Source organism: Garra rufa, chromosome 21 (assembly GCF_049309525.1).
Source record: "Garra rufa chromosome 21, GarRuf1.0, whole genome shotgun sequence".
In the NCBI taxonomy this organism is placed as follows: domain Eukaryota; kingdom Metazoa; phylum Chordata; class Actinopteri; order Cypriniformes; family Cyprinidae; genus Garra; species Garra rufa.
In genome coordinates, this window is record NC_133381.1 from 36,201,966 (window position 1) to 36,221,073 (window position 19,108).

Consider the following 19,108-nt stretch of genomic DNA (forward strand, 5'->3'; position numbering starts at 1 on the left):
TGTGTGTGTGTGTGTGTGTGTGTGTGTATCTATCTGTCTTTCTGTCTGTCAGTGTGTGTGTCTATCTATCTGTCTGTCTGTCTGTCTGTCTGTCTGTCTGTCTGTCTGTCTGTCTGTCTGTCTGTCTGTCTGTCTGTCTGTCTGTCAGTGTGTGTGTGTATCTATCTGTCTTTCTGTCTGTCAGTGTGTGTGTCTATCTATCTATCTATCTGTCTGTCTGTCTGTCTGTCTGTCAGTGTGTGTGTATCTATCTATCTGTCTGTCTGTCTGTCTGTCTGTCTGTCTGTCTGTCTGTCTGTCTGTCTGTCTGTCTGTCTGTCTGTCTGTCTGTCTGTCAGTGTGTGTGTATCTATCTGTCTGTCTGTCTGTCTGTCTGTCTGTCTGTCTGTCTGTCTGTCTGTCTGTCTGTCTGTCTGTCTGTCAGTGTGTGTGTATCTGTCTGTCTGTCTGTCTGTCTGTCTGTCTGTCTGTCTGTCTGTCTGTCTGTCTGTCTGTCTGTCTGTCTGTCAGTGTGTGTGTATCTATCTATCTGTCTGTCTGTCTGTCTGTCTGTCTGTCTGTCAGTGTGTGTGTATCTATCTGTCTGTCTGTCTGTCTGTCTGTCTGTCTGTCTGTCTGTCTGTCTGTCTGTCTGTCTGTCAGTGTGTGTGTATCTGTCTGTCTGTCTGTCTGTCTGTCTGTCTGTCTGTCTGTCTGTCTGTCTGTCTGTCTGTCTGTCTGTCATCATTTATCTGTGTACCTGGTATTCATCACCAATTGTCCCCACAAGGATAGTAATACCAGTAGATTTTGACCTTGTGGGGACATTTCTTAGGTCCCCATGAGGAAACAGGCTTATAAATCATGCACAATGAGTTTTTTTGAGGAAGTAAAAGTGTGCAAAAGTGTCTGTCTGTCTGTCTGTCTGTCGAACTTGGACCAAACTGTCCATACTGTACGTCTGTCTGTCTGTCAATCCATCCATCTGGCTGTCTATGTATCTATCTACTGTATCTATAGATCTATCTATTTGTCTGTCTGTTTTATCCCACAGGTGATTGAGTCAAGAAAGAAACTTGTTCCTTTCCTGCTGCCAGAGGATGTTCTTGTTGAGAGTTCAAAGTAAGTTACATGTATAGGGACTGTTCAGACTACCATAATGTTCCTCTCACCTTTATGAGACACACAGCTTTTCTGTCATTGTTCACAGTAATAAACAGAAACACATAGTTCTGTCTCAGTTCTTACAAATGTATGTACTGGGGTAGAGAACATACTGTACAGTGTTTTCCAGTTCACTACAAGCTGTGATGTGCTGAGCACAGGGTTATAAAAGACATTCAGACACAAAACATTCAGAGGTCTGTAATTCATCTGGTTTCGACTACCTCAGAAAAGCGTACCCATAAAGCTGAAGAATAGCATTAGCCTTTTTCTCTTTCAGGATCCCAGAGAAGCTGGAGAAGGTGGAGGGAGAGGTGCTGTTTGTGCAGGCTAAGATAGCAGAAATGCTGGGCGGCAGCGGATACAACACAGAGAGACTGGCCACTCCATACATCCCACAGATCACAGGTCTGACCCTTATAGCCTGAGCTTTAAATACACTGAAACAGGATGTCCTGTCCTGTCATATTTACACATACAGTGAGGGCATTTCACAGTTACATGTTATTGTACAGCTGTTTTTTAATGGAATTTCTTCATAATACAGTAGAATAAGATATTATATATAAAATGTTTTTTTTGTAACTAACACAGATGAAGACAGACTGTCCAAGAGGAAGAGTATTGGAGACACCTTCTCTCTGCAATTAGAGATGGAGTCCAGAAACAGTCCAGAGAAAGAACAGGTAATAAGGTGTATGCATGTGTGTGTGACCAATTCTTACAACTCTTTTACTATCAGCTGTATTTTTTAACCCATGTTCTGTGTCTTTACAGAGATCCACAGCAGAGCAAATAACATTTGAAACTCTTAAACAAGCTATGGGTAAGTCTTGCATGATTTGAGAGTTTACTTGCATTAACATTGAATATACACTACCGTTCAAAAGTTTGGGGTCAGTAAGTTTTTTTTAAGAAAAGAATACTTCATAGTCCAAAGAGCAAGGGAAATCAGCACTGAAATAGCCTAATGAGAATCATTCCTAAACCTGCTCCTGAGTCTTCTTGTGGCAAAATATGTCAAGTCAACATTCATAAATGTTAGTATTGCAATTTTACTGTTGTTCTGTAAAAGTAAGACACAAATAATGATAACAATAAATACAACAGCTCAATTAATACATTTATTATAACATTCACATATAGTGTTCAGATTGGAATCTGTAATATTTTCTAGTGTTTTAAAAGAAGTCTCATCTGCTTTATTTGTATATTTAAAAACACATGCCTGATTAAGAAGGGGGTCTAAAAATAGCCAAAGTATGTTATTTTACTAACTTATTAATTTTAAGTTAAATTGTGATTTGATGGTTGGCTATAATGTCTACTAGAATGTTAAAAAATATTCAGTGTTAAGTAAATATTTTTAAATTGTTGTTTTGTAATTTATTTATTTTTCTTTGAAAAGGAAGACAAAACTGTAAAAAGCGCATTTTGGCTATTAAATTTATGCAATGGTGAAAAAAAATGGCAAAATACATTGGGGGGAAAACTACTACTACAAAAAAAACGCCCTCTTTCCAGTGTTTAATTTTGTTCGGTTTCAGCTTCAGCCAAGAATTTTCATTTCGGTGCATCCCTAATTTTGATCAAATAAATGAATGACTCTGTAAGCATAATAGATTTTCAATGTTTAAAACATCAGTGTAAAACATTTTTAAAAATTATACTGACTCGAAACTTACATTAGTGTCATTATTTTATAACCACTTTTATTGTGCTTATAAAATATGATTTTAAATAGTCCTTATTCAGTAATCACAAATGACTGGTATAGCACAAATAAATACAAAAATATTATAGACACTTTCCACTCTTGTTTTTGTCACAGAATCACCAGTATTTATGTGTGTTTGTTTAGTAGACAGCGTGAATGTAGAGGAGCTGGAGAGAGAACACAGAAGGCAGGTGGTGGAAAGGTTTCAGACTGCACCTTTTGAGGAGATAGCAGCCCACTGTGGAGCCAGGGTGAGTCCAATGCCTAGCAAGCGTGTACACTCTAATTTTCTCATCAAAAAGCACGAACACAGCTCCTACATCTGTTTAACCCTCCGCTTATACTGTTCCTTTCCAGGCTTCCCTGTTGCAGAGTAAACTCAACCAAATCTTCGAAATCACAATCAGGTACATAATATAAAACTAGTGATAGGAAACCACATGAATGGAAAAAGGCTGCATTGTTTGTCTCATGTGATTGACACTCTGTCTGTTGGATAGGCCTCCACCGAGTCCATCTGGCTCTGTCGGGAACGGTCACGGCCGGACCCGCTCCATACCAGTCTATGAAATGAAGTTTCCAGACCTCTGTGTATACTGAGAGACCCAGGAGCCCTAGTCACCACATACAGCTGTTTTCATCCAACTATTATCACTCCTAAATGTCCAGGTGTAACTATGTTTCTTCTAAACTGTGTTCTCTAGTGTAATATCGAACTTTAGATAAGGATTATGGCTGTACTTTATCCTGAAGTCTATTTATGGCAACAAAGACAAACAAACCAAGAGAATATACCATATGTTGGTTAAATATGCACTTAAAAACTTAGTCTAGGTTAAAAAGGACAGAACTTATCGACAAATGATCGTATCTTGTCTGACAGCATAGAGGGCAGAATGAGGTTTCACGTTTAGGTTACTGTGTAAGTATGTGCAGTCTGTTGTTCAGAGCAAATGATTGGTTTTCTTGTACAACTAACGAGTAAAGCTGCCTTAAATTTTGTATCTTAAGTTAAGAACATTTGTCTAAGAATGTCCCAGATGTGTTTTTTCGATGTGTGGGTATGGACAGTTTCGCTAAATACAAGCTTTGTTTGCATGTTTAAACCGTCTCTACATGCTGCAATAACAGTTGTATTTAAAGCAATAATTGTTGAACTTAAAAATAAGAACTCATAAAGGATTAGTTCACTTTCATAACAACAATGCACAGATAATGTACTCACCCCCTTGTCATCCAAGATGTTCATGTCTTTCTTTCCACAGTCGTAAAGAAATTGTTTTTTTTTTTTTTTAGGAAAACATTTCAGGATTTCTCTCTTTATAATGGCTATGGATGGCGCCCTGAAGTTTGAACTTCCGAAATGCAGTTTAAATGCAGCTTCAATAGGCTCTAAACAATCCCAGTCGAGGAGGAAGGGTCTTATCTAGCAAAACAATCGGTTATTTTTTAAACAAATTGGCAATTTATATACTTTTTAACCCCAAATGCTCATCTTGTCCAAGCGGCAACCTCCCGCTCTCTCTACTGAAAACCAACACGGAAGTGACTTAAACTGCAATTCATCGACTGGCCGCTAGAGACTGGCTGCAAAAGGGAGTCAGTCCCATTGACTCCCCATGTTAAAATGCCCAACTTTACAGCAGAAAAAAGTATGTTTACAGCCTGGTTCAAAAAATGGTTTTGGTCTATATAGCTAGTTTTGCTCTTCATGTCAACTGTGAGGGGGGTGAATTTTTTTATAACTCATCCGTTTAAGTTATATTAAGCCTTAAAGTTCAGCATAATTAAGGGCGTAGCCACTTGAGTGACAGGGGGATTGCCACTGCTGTCACCACTGTCGCGCTAGGCGGGCGTGGTTTCAGCAACCAGCTCCACCCACGTCCCGCCTTTTTGCCCATTTTTGATTATCCGGGAGTGACGCGCAGTGACGCAATTCCAAGATGGCGACGGCCGACTCCCGCCCACTATGAGCTTCAAAACAGCGCTTTAGAATCCTACGGGTGACGTCACGGATCCTACGTCCATATTTTTTTTACAGTCTATGGTCTTGTCTCATCTCTGGTAAATACAGTTAGGGTACGTCTAAAAACTCCCATCTTGTTTTCTTCCCTATCTTCAAAATCACCTTAGATCTCTGCAAAAGTACCAACATAGTGTTTACAAAGTGAACATACAAAGAAACTCAAACTCCCTTTACAAAAAAGGGGTAAAAACAGCATTATAGGACGATTTTGACATTGAAGACATAAACAAGATGGGAGTTTTTAGACATACCCTAACAGCATAGACCCGGATTCAGCTGACTATACATTAACTGCGCAGAGACGAGACAAGACGAGCATTTGAGGTTAAAAAGTATATAAATTGTCAATTTGTTTAGAAAATAACCAATTGTTTCGCTACATAAGACCCTTCCTCCTCGACTGGGATCGTTTAGAGCATTTTGAAGCTGCATTTAAAGTGCATTTAAACTGCATTTCGGAATTTCAATCTTTGGGGCACCATCCATGTCCATTATAAAGAGAGAAATCTCTTGTTTTCCTCAAAAAAACACCATTTCTTTACGACTGAGGAAAGAAAGACATGGACATCTTGGATGACAAGGGGGTGAGTACATTATCTGTACATTGTTGTTATGAAAGTGAACTAATCCTTTAAGTAGAAGCTGAGGACAAAATACAGTAAATAATAAGTTTCTAGTTCAACTCAATGCAGAGTCAGAACTGATGGCTTAAAGGATTAGTTCACTTCCAGAATAAAAAAATCCTGATAATTTACTTAACCCCATGTCATCCAAGATGTCTTTCTTTCTTCAGTTGTAAAGAAATGAAGGTTTTTGAGGAAAACAATCCAGGATTTTTCTGCATATAGTGGACTTCAATGAGAGCCAACAGGTTGAAGTTCCAAACTGCAGTTTCAATGCAGCTTCAAAGGGCTCTACATGATCCCAGCCGAGGAATAAGGGTCTTATCTAGTGGGGAAAAAAAATTGATACACTCTTAACCACAAATGCTTGTCTTGCACTAGCTCTGCAATGTATGTCCAGGACTTGCGTTGGAAAGGTCATGTATGGTTCGTTCCCCTTTCAGTCGAATCACTTCGACGTTACATTGGGATCTCGCTTGAGAGACCGATCATCTCTGAGCCTTATATAAAAAGGCCAATTGAAAATTGGCGAGTGGACGTGCACCACTCAGTCAGACTTTTGCTTTCAGAGCCGATGTGTCGAGCCTCTACAAGTAAGAAACTTCAAAGAAAAAGAGTTCCAGAGTTCCTGCTCTCTCTCCCGCTGGTGTGCCGCCAAGAATCTAAAAGAACTTTTCTGGCGGCCACCGACGCGGTCCCTGCGGGCAGCCGTTTTCACGGCTTCAAAAAAGCCTGTTGCTTTCCAGCGAGCAGCCCCGAGTGCACACCGCCCCGCGGTTCCTCCCTGGGCAGTCCGGGGTCACAAAAGAGCAATTTCTCACGGCCGAATCAGACGTTCTTTTCAGAATGGCTCTTCGGCCGTGCGTTTCTGGGTGTGGTAGTTTCCTCACTCCTGCGGACGGACATGAACGCTGCCTCACGTGCCTGGGCTTTGAGCACGCTCAGGCAGCGTTCACGGATGGATCATGCCCGCATTGTGAGTGCATGTCCATGGCCACGCTGAAGTCCCGCCGCTCGTTCGCGAGCCGGCTCCCCCCGCCTTCCTCCCGCGGCCGGTCGTTAAGCCATCAATGCTTTTCGGCCACCGCAGGGAGGCCCAGGGGGGACATCCAGGTCACACTAGAGAACGTTCCGCCGGCCCGAAAAGCCCTGCGGTCTTCTCTATCCCAGCGTGGCCCCGTCGAGCTCCCGCAGCAGTATGCTTCCCCGCCCGCCGGGCTGAGCGTCTCCTTCGGGGCTCCTGCGGAGGACGAGATGTCTATCACTGCATCAGAGGGAGAGTCAGATGGTGAGGCCTCCGCCCCTTTGGTGCAGCGCCCCTCCGCGGTCACTGTCCCTTCGGAGGCGGACGCCGAACTGTCGGCTATGCTCCTCCGGGCGGCCAGGGGGATAGGCTTGGAGGTTCCTAGCGAGCCCCCGGCCGATCCCTCTAGGCTGGATGACTGGTTCCTGGGGAGGGCACCGGCGGCACCGCCGCGCTCTCCCCCAGTTCCTTTCTTTCCGGAGGTGCATGAGGAGCTGTCGAAATCGTGGCACGCTCCGTATTCGTTTAGAGCGCGCTCCAGCTCCTCTCCCCTCGCCACTCTCGATGGCGGGGCAGCCAGGGGGTACGTGGCAATCCCTCAGGTTGAGCGTGCCGTGGCAGTACATCTTTGCCCGCGCGGCGCTGCCACCTCGCGGTCGTCCACGTCTCCCTTCCCGAGCCTGTAGGGCCTCCTCCGGCCTTACGGAGCGGGCTTTCCACGCTGCCGGGCAGGCTGCCACCGCCCTGCATGCCATGGCAACACTCCAGGTGTACCAGGCGCAGGCTCTCAAACACCTGCACGAGAGTGGTCCCGACCAAGGGACATTCGAGGAACTCCGCGCCGCCACCGACTTCGCCCTCCGGGCCACGAAGGTCACGGCGCGTTCCCTTGGTCAGGTGATGTCCACCTGCGTGGTCCAGGAACGGCACCTACGGCTGACCCTGGCTCAGATGGCAGAGGCCGACAAAGCACGCTTTCTTGACTCTCCTGTCTCCCAGGGTGGCCTATTCGGCGACACCGTGGAGGACTTCGCCCAGCAGTTCTCCGCGGTCCAGAAGCAGACGGAGGCCATAAAACACATCTTGCCCCGCCGCGAAGCAAGGACTTCCTTTCCGCCGCCTGGGCCCCCGCCTCCGCCTGCCCGTCGCCGAGGGCGTCCCCCCGCGGCTCCTAAATCAGCACCAGCTCCGTCCTCCGCTGAAACCCATGAAGCGAGACTCGCGGCCCGACGTCGAGCTGGCCGTGGGAGAGGGACGCCGCCTGCTTCTCAGGGTCCTGCGAAGAACACCCGCAGGCGAGCTACAAAGCGTCCCTGAGACGGGCACCCCGGAGGTGAAGAAATCTGCTCTTCTGGGGACGAGGACATCTGCGTTCCCACCCCCGGTGGAGGGCCGGGGGTTGATGTGCACCCATATAACATCGCCCCACAAACCCACAAAGTCACAAAAAGAGCTGAATTTCTCACCTCCGGGGCTCCGGCCCCGGGTTTCCTTCCTGAGCAGTGTTTCCACTCCTCGGAACCGAACTCGGAGCTGGATGTCGCCAGCACGGGAACCAGGGAAGAAGGTAAGCGCTGCTCAATGCGGCCAGACTTTTCTCCAGGACGTTCATCCTTCTGGGATCAGTCCCCTTCCCCCCCCAGGCTGCCCCACCGTGGTCACGTCGGTCAACGTTCCCTTGATACCCCTGTCGACTCGGCTGGGGACCTGACTTCAGCTTCCCAGCCCCTCGCAGTGGTTGATTCGGACGGTACGTCTCGGCTATGCGATACAATTCGCCAGGCGTCCCCCCAGGTACAGAGGCGTGCTTCACACTATTGTCCAGTCAGACACACATGCCGCTGTCCTGCGTGCGGAGTTTGCAGTCCTACTGGCGAAGGATGCAATCGAGCCTATCCCTCCAGCCGAGATGAAGTCAGGGTTCTACAGTCCCTACTTCATCGTGCCCAAAAAGAGCGGTGGGTTAAGACCCATCCTGGATCTCAGAGCACTGAATCGGTCCCTTCTCAGGCTGCCGTTCAAGATGCTCACCACGAGGTGCATGCTCACATGCATCCGCCCCCAGGATTGGTTTGCAGCCATCGACCTGAAGGACGCGTACTTTCATGTCTCGATTCTTCCTCGACACAGGCCCTTTCTACGGTTTGCTTTCGAGGGTCGAGCATATCAGTACAAAGTTCTCCCGTTCGGCCTGTCCCTCTCTCCCCGCGTCTTCACGAAGGTCGCGGAGGCAGCCCTGGCCCCCCTTTTGCAGGCAGGCTTTCGCATCCTCAACTATCTCGACGACTGGCTCCTCATAGCTCACTCGCGAGATCTGTTGTGCGAACAGAGGGACCTGGTGCTCCAGCACCTCAGCCGTCTGGGCCTTCAGGTCAACCGGGAGAAGAGCAAACTCTCCCCAGTGCAGAGGATCTCTTTTCTCGGTGTAGAGCTGGACTCGGTCGAAACGACAGCCCGCCTCACCAACGAGCGTGCGTCATCAGTGCTGAAGTGTCTGGAAAGAATCAGGCACAAAACAGTGGTCCCTCTCAAAGCATTTCAGAGGCTCCTGGGGCATATGGCAGCTGCAGCCGCGGTCACGCCGCTGGGCTTGCTTCATATGAGACCGCTTCAGCGCTGGTTACATGATCGAGTCCCGAGATGGGCATGGCACCGTGGCACACTCCGGATTGGCGTTTCCCCGCAGTGTCGCCGCCTATTCAACCCGTGGTCCGACCTTGCTTTCCTACGGGCAGGGGTGCACCTGGGACAAGTGTCCAGGCATACTGTGGTTTACACGGATGCCTCCACCACGGGTTGGGGTGTTGTATGCAACGGGCAAGCAGCATCGGGCTCCTGGACAGGACCTCGTCTGCAGTGGCACATCAACTGCCTCGAGTTGTTGGCAGTGTTTCTGGCCCTTCGCCGCTTCCGACCGGTGTTGCGTCAGAAACACGTGCTTGTTCGTACTGACAGCACTGCGACCGTAGATTACATCAACTGCCAGGGTGGTCTTCGCTCCCGTCGCATGTCTCAACTCGCCCGCCATCTGCTCCTTTGGAGTCAAACGTGGCTGAAATCGCTACGTGCCATTCATATTCTGGGGGAACTCAACCGTGCAGCCGATCAGCTCTCACGGCAGTCCACCCACCCTGGAGAATGGAGACTCCACCCCGAGACAGTCCAGCTGATTTGGAGCCATTTCGGGGAGGCCCAGGTAGACCTGTTTGCCTCCCCCGAATCCTCCCACTGCCGGTTGTTCTACTCCCTCTCCGAGGCCCCCCTCGGCAGGGATGCACTGGCACACAGCTGGCCTGCGGGGCTCAAGTACGCCTTTCCCCCAGTGAGCCTCCTTGCACAGACCCTGTGCAAGATCAGGGAGGACGAGGAGCAGGTCCTGCTGGTTGCGCCACACTGGCCCAGCCGGACCTGGTTCCCAGAACTTATTTCCCTCGCGGCAGCCCCTCCCTGGAAAATCCCCTTGAGGAAAGACCTTCTGTCTCAGGGGATGGGCACAATTTGGCACCCGCGTCCCGATCTTTGGAACCTGCATGTCTGGCTCCTGGACGGGACGCCTCAGACCTCGCTGGTCTCCCACAGGCCGTGATCAACACGATCACTCAGTCCAGGGCCCCCTCTACAAGGCAGGCCTATGCGCTGAGGTGGGGTCTGTTCGTCGACTGGTGTTCCTCTCGAGCAGAGGACCCCCAGAGATGCACGATTGCAGTTGTGCTTTCCTTCCTGCAGGAGAAGTTGGAGCGCAGGCTGTCCCCTTTGACTCTCAAAGTGTACGTCGCAGCTATCGCGGCGCATCACGATGCAGTAGATGGAACATCCCTAGGTAAGCACCCACTGGTCATGAGGTTCCTCAGAGGTGCCAGGAGGCTCAACCCTCCCAGACCGCACCTCATACCCTCTTGGGACCTCTCTGTAGCCCTTCGTGGCCTGCGGGATGCCCCATTTGAGCCCCTCGCCTCAGTCGAGCTGAAATATCTGTCACTTAAGACAGCGCTCCTGACGGCATTGGCCTCCATCAAGAGGGTAGGGGACCTACAAGCCTTCTCTGTCGACGAAGTGTGCCTGGAGTTCGGGCCCGGCGATTCTCACGTTATCCTGAGACCCCGGCCCGGTTATGTGCCCAAGGTTCCCACCACGCCTTTCCGCGATCAGGTGGTGAACCTGCAAGCTCTGCCCCTGGAGGAGGCAGACCCAACCGCTGCGCTGCTGTGCCCAGTTCGTGCTCTACGTATATACGTGGACCGCACTCGGCCCTTTAGACGCAGCCAGCAGCTCTTTGTCTGTTTTGGAGGTCAGCAGAAAGGAAATGCTGTCTCTAAACAGAGGTTGGCCCATTGGGTGGTCGAGGCCATCTCCCTATCGTATTTGTATCAGGGAAAGCCATGCCCCTTAGGACTGCGAGCCCACTCCACAAGGAGTGTTGCCTCATCCTACGCGTTGGCTCATGGCGCCTCTCTAACTGACATCTGTAGAGCTGCGGGTTGGGCGAAACCTAATACCTTCGCCAGGTTCTATAACCTCCGCGTAGAGGCCGTGTCCTCCCGTGTCTTAACATAGACACCAGGCAAACGGGAGACCGGCTGGTGCCGGCTTGCTGCGCCACTCCTTCGGGATCCGTGCGCTATTTCCCAGTTGTTCCCTTAAAAGAAGCGAACCAGGGTCCTCCATGCCCCGCAGTCAGCCTAGTGCGGAGTAGATACTGACTGTGCTCCTGCCGGGTCTCCTTCGCCCCGCAGGTTGTGGCAAAATATCTCAGTATTTTTCCCCGGTCAGCCAGAAGGCCGTGGTTTTCCTCCTGTACCCCTAGTTCTTGGGTACTCCGATTATCTCATTCCTCATGTAAAATATCTCATGTGCTCCGCCCCCCAACCCTGCTTCAGTACATCTGGCATCCCTGTGGGGTCCCCTACTTCGGCCCCCAGGGCGTTGGGAAGGTTACGCTCGTACCCGCCTGCGGACACGTCCGAGAAACCTGTCTGCACGTGGCCTAGGGTGTAACGCGGCGCCAGGTTCGTGGCCTTTTCCATGGGTCCAAGTTCCCAATGTAACGTCGAAGTGATTCGACTGAAAGGGGAACGTCTAGGTTACGTAGGTAACCCTCGTTCCCTGAAGGAGGGAACGGAGACGTTACATTCCCCTGCCACGACCTGCCGTCGCGCTGACGCCGGGCTCTCCCGGCTCTTCAGCAAAAGCCTGACTGAGTGGTGCGCGCCACCATCTTATATACCCGTATGTAGGGGGGCGTGGCCGGCGCGCACGTCCACTCGCCAATTTTCAATTGGTCTTTTTATATAAGGCTCAGAGATGATCGGTCTCTCAAGCGAGATCCCAATGTAACGTCTCCGTTCCCTCCTTCAGGGAACGAGGGTTACCTACGTAACCTAGACGTTTCTTGTGTTCTTAACGAAGAGAGCACAGGACATGTGACGAAGTTAGGGCGAAAAACTCCACCTCATTTTCTCCTCCAACTTCACAATCGCCTGACATCGTTTTACCTTTTTTTGTACAGGGTGTTTGACGTTCTTTGACTTTGTAAACACTGGGTCGGTACTTTCACCTACGTCACTATACGTCTTTTTCAACATGACTTCGTAATGCGTGAAGTCAAGCTAGTGCAAGATGAGAATTTGTGGTTAAAAAGTATATACGTTTTTATTGTTTTTTTTAGAAAATGCACTGCAAAAAATGCTTTTCTTACTTAGATTTTTTTTTGTTTCCAGACAAAATATCTAAAAATTCTTAAATCAAGAAGGATTTTCTAGACGATAAAAATTCTTTTGTTTTCAGAAAAAACAAGTCAAAATTAAGTGCATTTTTGCTTGAAACAAGCATAATAATCTGCCAATGGGGTAAGAAAAATAATCTTGTTTTCTGTTTGAAATACGATTTTTTTGTTTATCCCATTGGCAAACTCACTCATTTTTATTTGTTTTTTCTGAAAACAAGAAAATCATTTTTAGTCGTCTAGAAAGTCCTTCTTGATTTAAGCATTTTTAGATATTTTGGCTGGAAACAAGACATGTAAGAAAAGCATTTTTTGCAGTGTGACCTTTCGTTTCTCTAGATAAGACCCTTATTCCTCGGCTGGGATCGTGTAGAGCCCTTTAAAGCTGCATTGAAACTGCAGTTCGCATCTTAAACCCACTGATGCCCATTGAAGTCCACTACATGGAGAAAAATCCTGGAATGTTTTCCTCAAAAACCTTGATTTCTTTTTAACTGAAGAAAGACATGAACATCTTGTAATGTGGGTGAGTAAATTATCTGAAAATTTTGTTCTGGAAGTGAACTAATCCTTTAATGACGCTGTGCGTAATAAAGTCAGTGTGTTACATTTACATAGTAGACCTGTATCATTATTAATCTTAATGCTCTTATTAATGCAGCTTGCGTAATTTTTGATTGCATAAATAGTTTTTTTCTATTTCAGAGTGAATTGGTATGTTCTCAGCGAATTGAGCCAAATTTCACGGGTAAAAGAAAGTCCATTGTCTATCAACGGTGTTGCGATATATAAAGCACAGTACACAGAAATCACTTTCAAACCAAGCAGCTTTCTGCAAATTTGCATAACCACTGTGAAATCTGCTTGGGGAAATTCCAGGTTGTCTGTATTCCTATTGAAATGACTGTATTTCGCTGTGTTCACTTTTAAACCAAGCAATGCATGCCACCTTACAGGAAATTCTCACTCACATGAATTCCTGTTGAGATAATGTAATTTTGCCCCAAAATGTGACCACACCTTTACAGGTCCATACTTTTAAAGGGATCTGTAAAGGGACCAATTATCTACCTTTTTTTTTTGCCATAATTAGTTTCATTTGTCACTTGTACAGTATAAACTTGTAAATAATTTCAGGTTTACATTATGATTTTGTTGTCCTGGATTTAAACGCAGCACTTTAAAGCTCACTGTGTAAATGTGGTGTATGCTGAAAAATGTGCTTCATTTCATCTTGATGTGTTCTTGTCTCAAATTTTATGGTGTGTTATGTGTCGTCATGTCATATTGCTCCGGTTCCACATAAAAACATGAACAATGTCTTTTTGTTTCTAGGTATTTTTTCATGTTGTTTATTTTATTTTATATTCATCTTTTGTGATATCTTGGATTTATTCGCAAGCATAAAATACAATATATCTATGATGTTCATCTGATGGAATATTGTAGACCGCTTACATGTGAGGTAATTTTGCATGTATGAAATATCAAAGTTTAGTCTTTCCTTGTCAGCTGCTGCATGCACTGGGTGTTTCGTCTGTGCTTTCGCCATTTTTCATTTAACTGAGATCATTACAACACTGTGGACCGTAATTAGTCAACTTAGTTCTTGTGTTTAGATACTCTCACAGCAAAAGGATGAGACTTCAGAACTGTGTTCTGTGAATGTTTGCCTACAAGTGATGTACATATGTGATGTGAATAATAAGAATATCAATTAAAGACTAATTTTATGAATTCAAAGTCTGACCTGTGTTTATAGCTTTATTGGCAACTGCACATACTGCTGAATGACTCTGACGTGTGCTTGTTTCCCAGAAATGAACCATTTTGTTCTTTCCTGCTTGAAACAATCATTTTATCTCACATTTTCAAAATATACAGTATAATACAGTTCAATAAATAATCTAAAAATGCTGTTTCTTTAGCTTCTAAACCAGTAATCACCACAGCATTTCTATGTACAGAATTCAGAATTTATTGTTGAATACAATGTGAATAAACTTCTAAGCGTCAAGAATTAAGTGCTACTGGTAACACCACCCACCCAATTTTTGTTGACTAGCACGATAAGTTTGCTGGGAAGAAATATATTAAAAACAACCCCATTAAAACCTCCTCACTGGTCCTTTTTCTGGTGCTCTTTGTTTATGACGTTTTTGAAGAGTGTGAGAAGGGGTTTCTGACTGCGTTCATCCCAGGACTTCATAAAGCCTCCGTAGCGCTTGCTAGCAGGTGGGCTGCTCCAGCGGAAATGGTTCATTTTGTAGGAGCCGTCCTTCTTCTCCTGCTGGTTTAAAGCGCTCTCCTCTTGAGGATAGTCGACCTCGTTGGTGGCCAGCTCGCGCCTCATCTCGGCTGGGAGAGTCTCGGCGGATTCCTCCTCCATGCCGTTTGTGTACACCTTGATAGGCCGGCGTTTGCGACCCACTGGCTTTCCCCAACGGAAATGCTCCATGGAGTAGGAGCGCTTGTGCTCGTGCCGAAGGCTGGACTCGGACTCCATTTGCTCAGCGGGAGCGAGGGCAGCTGGGGACAGGGGTGCGAGGACCTCGGTTTGCTCCGGCTCGGAGGGAGGCTGCAAATGATTTTCTCCAGGGTAGACGGGGGATTCGTCCGTCAGATCAGACCTACATAGTTGTATGCAGTCCTTGGGAAGACCAAAAAAAAAAAGAAGACATTTACATTTTCTAAAGAAAAGGAGGTGCACTACTTTTCGGTTAACTTATGCCTTCATTAGCAAGCGTAAAATACAAAAAGACCAATCAGAGAATATTTAAAGAGCACCTATTATACTTTTTTAAATTTTTAAATTTCAACCTTTTCTTTAGTGTGTTTTACAGCAGTTTGTTCTTGTTAATAATCTACAAAGTTAGACAGCACACTGCAAAAATACTTTTCTAGCTTAGATTTTTTGTCTTGTTTCCAGCCGAAATATCTAAAAGTTCTTAAATCAAGAAGGATTTTCTAGATTAGGAACAATTATTGTCTTGTTTTCAGAAAAAAAAGTCAAAATTAAGTGCATTTTGCTTGAAACAAACAAAATTATCTGCCAATGGGGTGAGCAAAATAATCTTGTTTTCTGTTTGAAATAAGAATTTTTTTTTTTGCTTACCCCATTAGCAGATTATTTAGCTTGTTCTAAGCAAAAACTCACTTAGTTTTGACTTGTTTTTTCTGAAAACAAGAAAATAATTTTTACTTGTCTAGAAAATCCTTCTTGATTTAAGAATTTGTAGATATTTTGGCTGGAAAAAAGACAAAAATTTAAGAAAAACATTTTTTTTTTTTTAAATCAAGAAGGATTTTCTAGACGAGTAAAAATTATTGTCTTGTTTTCAGAAAAAAAAAACAAGTCAAAATGAAATGTGTTTTTGCTTGAAAAAGCAACATAATCTTGTTTTCTGTTTGAAATACGATTTTTCTTGCTTACCCCATTGGCAGATTATTTGGTTCTAACTTACTTGTTCTAAGCAAAAACTCACTTAATTTTGACTTGTTATTTTTCTGAAAACAAGAAAATAATTTTTACTTGTCTAGAAAAATCCTTCTTGATTTAAGAATTTTTAGATATTTTGGCTGGAAACAAGACAAAAAATCTAAGCTAGAAAAGCATTTTTGCAGTGCACACAGTCCAAACCAAATGGAGTTCAACAGAAACCACTAAATGTTTGGTTTGTAGTCCTGCCATTATTTGTGACTGCCGCACCACCTTAAACATTTAAATAATGCACGCCCATTGGCTATTGTGTTTTTTTCTTTCAAGAGCAAAAAAAGTCCCATTTCAAGGAAAGTTTGAACTGCAAAAAATGCTTTTCTTAGATTTTTCATCTTGTTTTCAGCCAAAATATCTACAAATTCTTAAATCAAGATGGATATTCTAGACAAGTAAAATTTATGTTTTTAGAAAGAATAAGTTGAAATTAAGTGAGTTTTTGCTTAGAAAATGCAAAATCTTATTTTAAACAGAAAACAAGATTTATTTGCTTACCCCATTGGAAGACTATTTTGCTTGTTTTGAACAAAAACTTGCTTAATTTTGACTTGTTTTTTATTTAGAAAATCCTTCTTGATTTAAAGATTTTGACTGGAAACAAGGCAAAAATTCTAAGTAAGAAAAGCATTTATTGCAGCGTTCACTCGACTGCAAAATGCAAAAAAAAAAAAAAAAAATGTTTTTCTTATATTTTTTGTCTTGTGTCCAGCCAAAATATTTAACAATTCTTAAATCAAGAAGGATTTTCTAGACGAGTAAAAATTATTGTCTTGTTTTCAGAAAAAAACAAGTCAAAACTAAATGCGTTTTTGCTTGAAACAAGCAAAATAATCTGCCAATGGGGTAAGAAAAATAATCTTGTTTTCTGTTTGAAAAAAAAAATAAAAAATCTTACCCCACTGTCAGATTATTTTGCTTGTTCTAAGAAAAAACTCACTTAATTTTAATTTTTTTTTTTTTTTTGAAAACAAGAAAAAAAATTCTTTGTTTAGAAAAGTAAGTAAAATAATAATTTTTTTTTTTTGCAGTGCATATTTGCAAAGCCTCAGGCATCCAAGACTAAAGCCCCGTTTCCACCACAGGAACTTTACAAAGCCATTAAGGCAAGCCTGCAACCATTAGCTGAAAAAGCGTAACGGTTAAAGCCAATGCTTCTGGTCTGGAAGTTTGTGGGAAAGGAGACACTTTTAAGAGGAAACCTCTCATTTAATGAATTGACAATATCTGCTAATCTTTAATATTTTACACTAAACGATACTTTTGGAATAAAAATGTTATTTTAAACAAAAAATAAATGCTCTTTTATAAGAAAAGTCACATACTATTTGCAACAGTTTTCATCTTACGGCACTTCCCATTCACTCCTATGTTATCCGTAAATGGTTACTGAATGTCGCACAACTCTGACAGAAATTCAATGATGTCAAGGCTGTAATGTGATTGTGGTTATTAAGACACACGTGATCCAAGTTGACCGTTTTCCAACAGTAAGTAATACAGACCTTCTTATCTCCCTATAGTAAATCTCTGTCACTTTATCAGGTACTAAGGACTTTGGGGTGGTACTCTGTGTGTTTCTAATCACAGGAACCAGGATCTAAATAAAATTCTAGGTAGAAATTTGCCCCTCAGAAAGTCCCTGCTCGCGAGGTCCTACTTTTTCAAAGGTCCGGAACTTTCAGGGGTGGGACTTGGATGCTGAACATGTTGATTGGTTGGACTCATGCAGCAATGTTTTTCAACCACCATTTATTCACATAATTTTCAAAATATTACTGTTATTGTGTCATGTATTTCAGGTAAGAATGTAGCCCTATGAAGTTGTTCCATGCAGAAATGAATGACCTAAATGAGCTCAGATATGGTAAGGGGTGTAACATTTCTGGCACACAGTGCACTTTAAAGAGTTAAATTTTTGAAGCAGAGCGTGAAAAGAACTGCTGCAGAAATGTATAGTATCAGAGTTTTTTTTACTAGTCCCCAAGTAGCAAGCTTGATAATTAGCATAATATGGGCAAAAAAACTCAACTGAGAAAAATTAATTGGAAATTGGTGGAACTATTCATAAAATGGTCAGTATGAAAATAAGTGAAAAATTACCAAAACTATTACAAAATGATTATACATAGCCACAGTTACATGGGCTACATCACACTGCTTCTAATTTATAGACAAAAGTCACAACCAAAAAGTTAAATGATTTTTTTTTTTTACACTGCAAAAAATGCTTTTCTTACTTAGATTTTTTGTCCTGTTTCCTTCCAAAATATCTAAAAAATTCTCAATTCAAGAAGGGTTTCTAGATGTGTAAAAATGATAAGTCAAAATTAAGTGCAGTTTTGCTTGAAACAAGCAAAATAATTTTCCAGTGGGGTAAGAAAAATAATCTTGTTTTCTGTTCGAAATAAGTTTTTCAGATTATTTTGCTTGTTCTATGCAAAAACTCACTTAATTTTGACTTAAATTATTTTTACTTGTCTAGAAATTTTTTCTTAATTTAAGAATGTTTAGATGTTTTGGCTGGAAACAAGACAAAACATCAAAGTAGTGGCCTCTGGGGCATTTCTAGATGGTTGCTTGAGTGTTTTAAGTTATTACATACTGACCCAAGTCAAAAAAGTCCAACCAAAAGTTTTATTTTATTTTATGATGTCTCCCCTCTTAGGTGCAACTCTCTCGAATGTAAAGTCTTTTTTTCCCATCTTCTATTTTCTAATCACTAATGGCAAACGTCTTCTCATCAAGCCGCATGAATTGTTTGTTCAAATCCTTTATTCTAAATGATTAGCAGTGGTAATAGTGATGTTTGCCTCATTATTGTTCAATAAGAGATTTATTTTGATTTGAATTTGAGATTTGCAGATTGAGCTAAAAGAACTATCATTAGCAGCTAAAGAGTCATGTGTGCAAAGAATATTGTAACTCACCAAGATGTTGTCATCAGTGGTGAGATCTCTGCAGCGGGCGTTCTCCCAACACTGAGCTCTGACTTCAGACCCACCCGCACACAGAACAGCCAGAGCCAAGAGCCAAGCTGGACACAACATCCTCACTCCCCTCACCATATCTGACAGGACAGAATAATTCATGCTAAGATTAATAACATTGCAATTTTGACATTCATGCACACTCAATCATATTAAATGCATGCATTTCTGATGAATGAACCATCATGAATTATTAGATACTGACAAAAAAAAAAAAAAAAAAAAAATATAACAAAATATGTTAAGCTGATCCTGAATTTGATGATTGTTTTACCCACCTGCTGTGCAGAAAAATGTCAGCCGACCAAAGTTGTTCTCTCTGAGGATCTCTGATCTGCCTGGTTATGTGTGCGTTTGCTTGTCTCTGATG

The 19,108-nt window shown here is 43.8% G+C and overlaps 2 protein-coding genes across 2 annotated transcripts in view; one reads left to right on the forward strand and one right to left on the reverse strand.

Annotated features, from left to right (window-relative positions):
- The window catches only part of efr3ba (EFR3 homolog Ba (S. cerevisiae)), a 29,905-nt gene extending 26,445 nt beyond the window's left edge, over positions 1 to 3,460 (forward strand). The window contains exons 15-21 of the mRNA XM_073826609.1: positions 1,034 to 1,101; positions 1,424 to 1,551; positions 1,738 to 1,829; positions 1,921 to 1,969; positions 3,005 to 3,111; positions 3,218 to 3,267; positions 3,361 to 3,460. Of these exons, the coding sequence (XP_073682710.1) occupies positions 1,034 to 1,101; positions 1,424 to 1,551; positions 1,738 to 1,829; positions 1,921 to 1,969; positions 3,005 to 3,111; positions 3,218 to 3,267; positions 3,361 to 3,460 (594 nt within the window). The remainder of the gene's footprint in view (positions 1 to 1,033; positions 1,102 to 1,423; positions 1,552 to 1,737; positions 1,830 to 1,920; positions 1,970 to 3,004; positions 3,112 to 3,217; positions 3,268 to 3,360) is intronic.
- Positions 3,461 to 14,179: 10,719 nt separating this feature from the next.
- Positions 14,180 to 18,816, reverse strand: pomca (proopiomelanocortin a). Its single transcript, XM_073826944.1, has 2 exons — positions 18,679 to 18,816; positions 14,180 to 14,905 (listed from the first exon to the last, which is right to left on the reverse strand). Exons 1-2 carry the CDS (start codon positions 18,814 to 18,816, stop codon positions 14,375 to 14,377), a joined length of 669 nt encoding a protein of 222 aa, XP_073683045.1. The 3' UTR covers positions 14,180 to 14,374.
- Positions 18,817 to 19,108: the final 292 nt, after the last annotated feature.

Excerpts from the sequence above, each read along its gene's own strand:
- pomca (XM_073826944.1), bottom strand. The coding sequence starts at position 18,816 with ATGGTGAGGGGAGTGAGGATGTTGTGTCCAGCTTGGCTCTTGGCTCTG. Across the intron at positions 14,906-18,678 it reads CCACTGATGACAACATCTTG|GACTGCATACAACTATGTAG; the intron begins GTGAGTTACAAT and ends GGTCTTCCCAAG.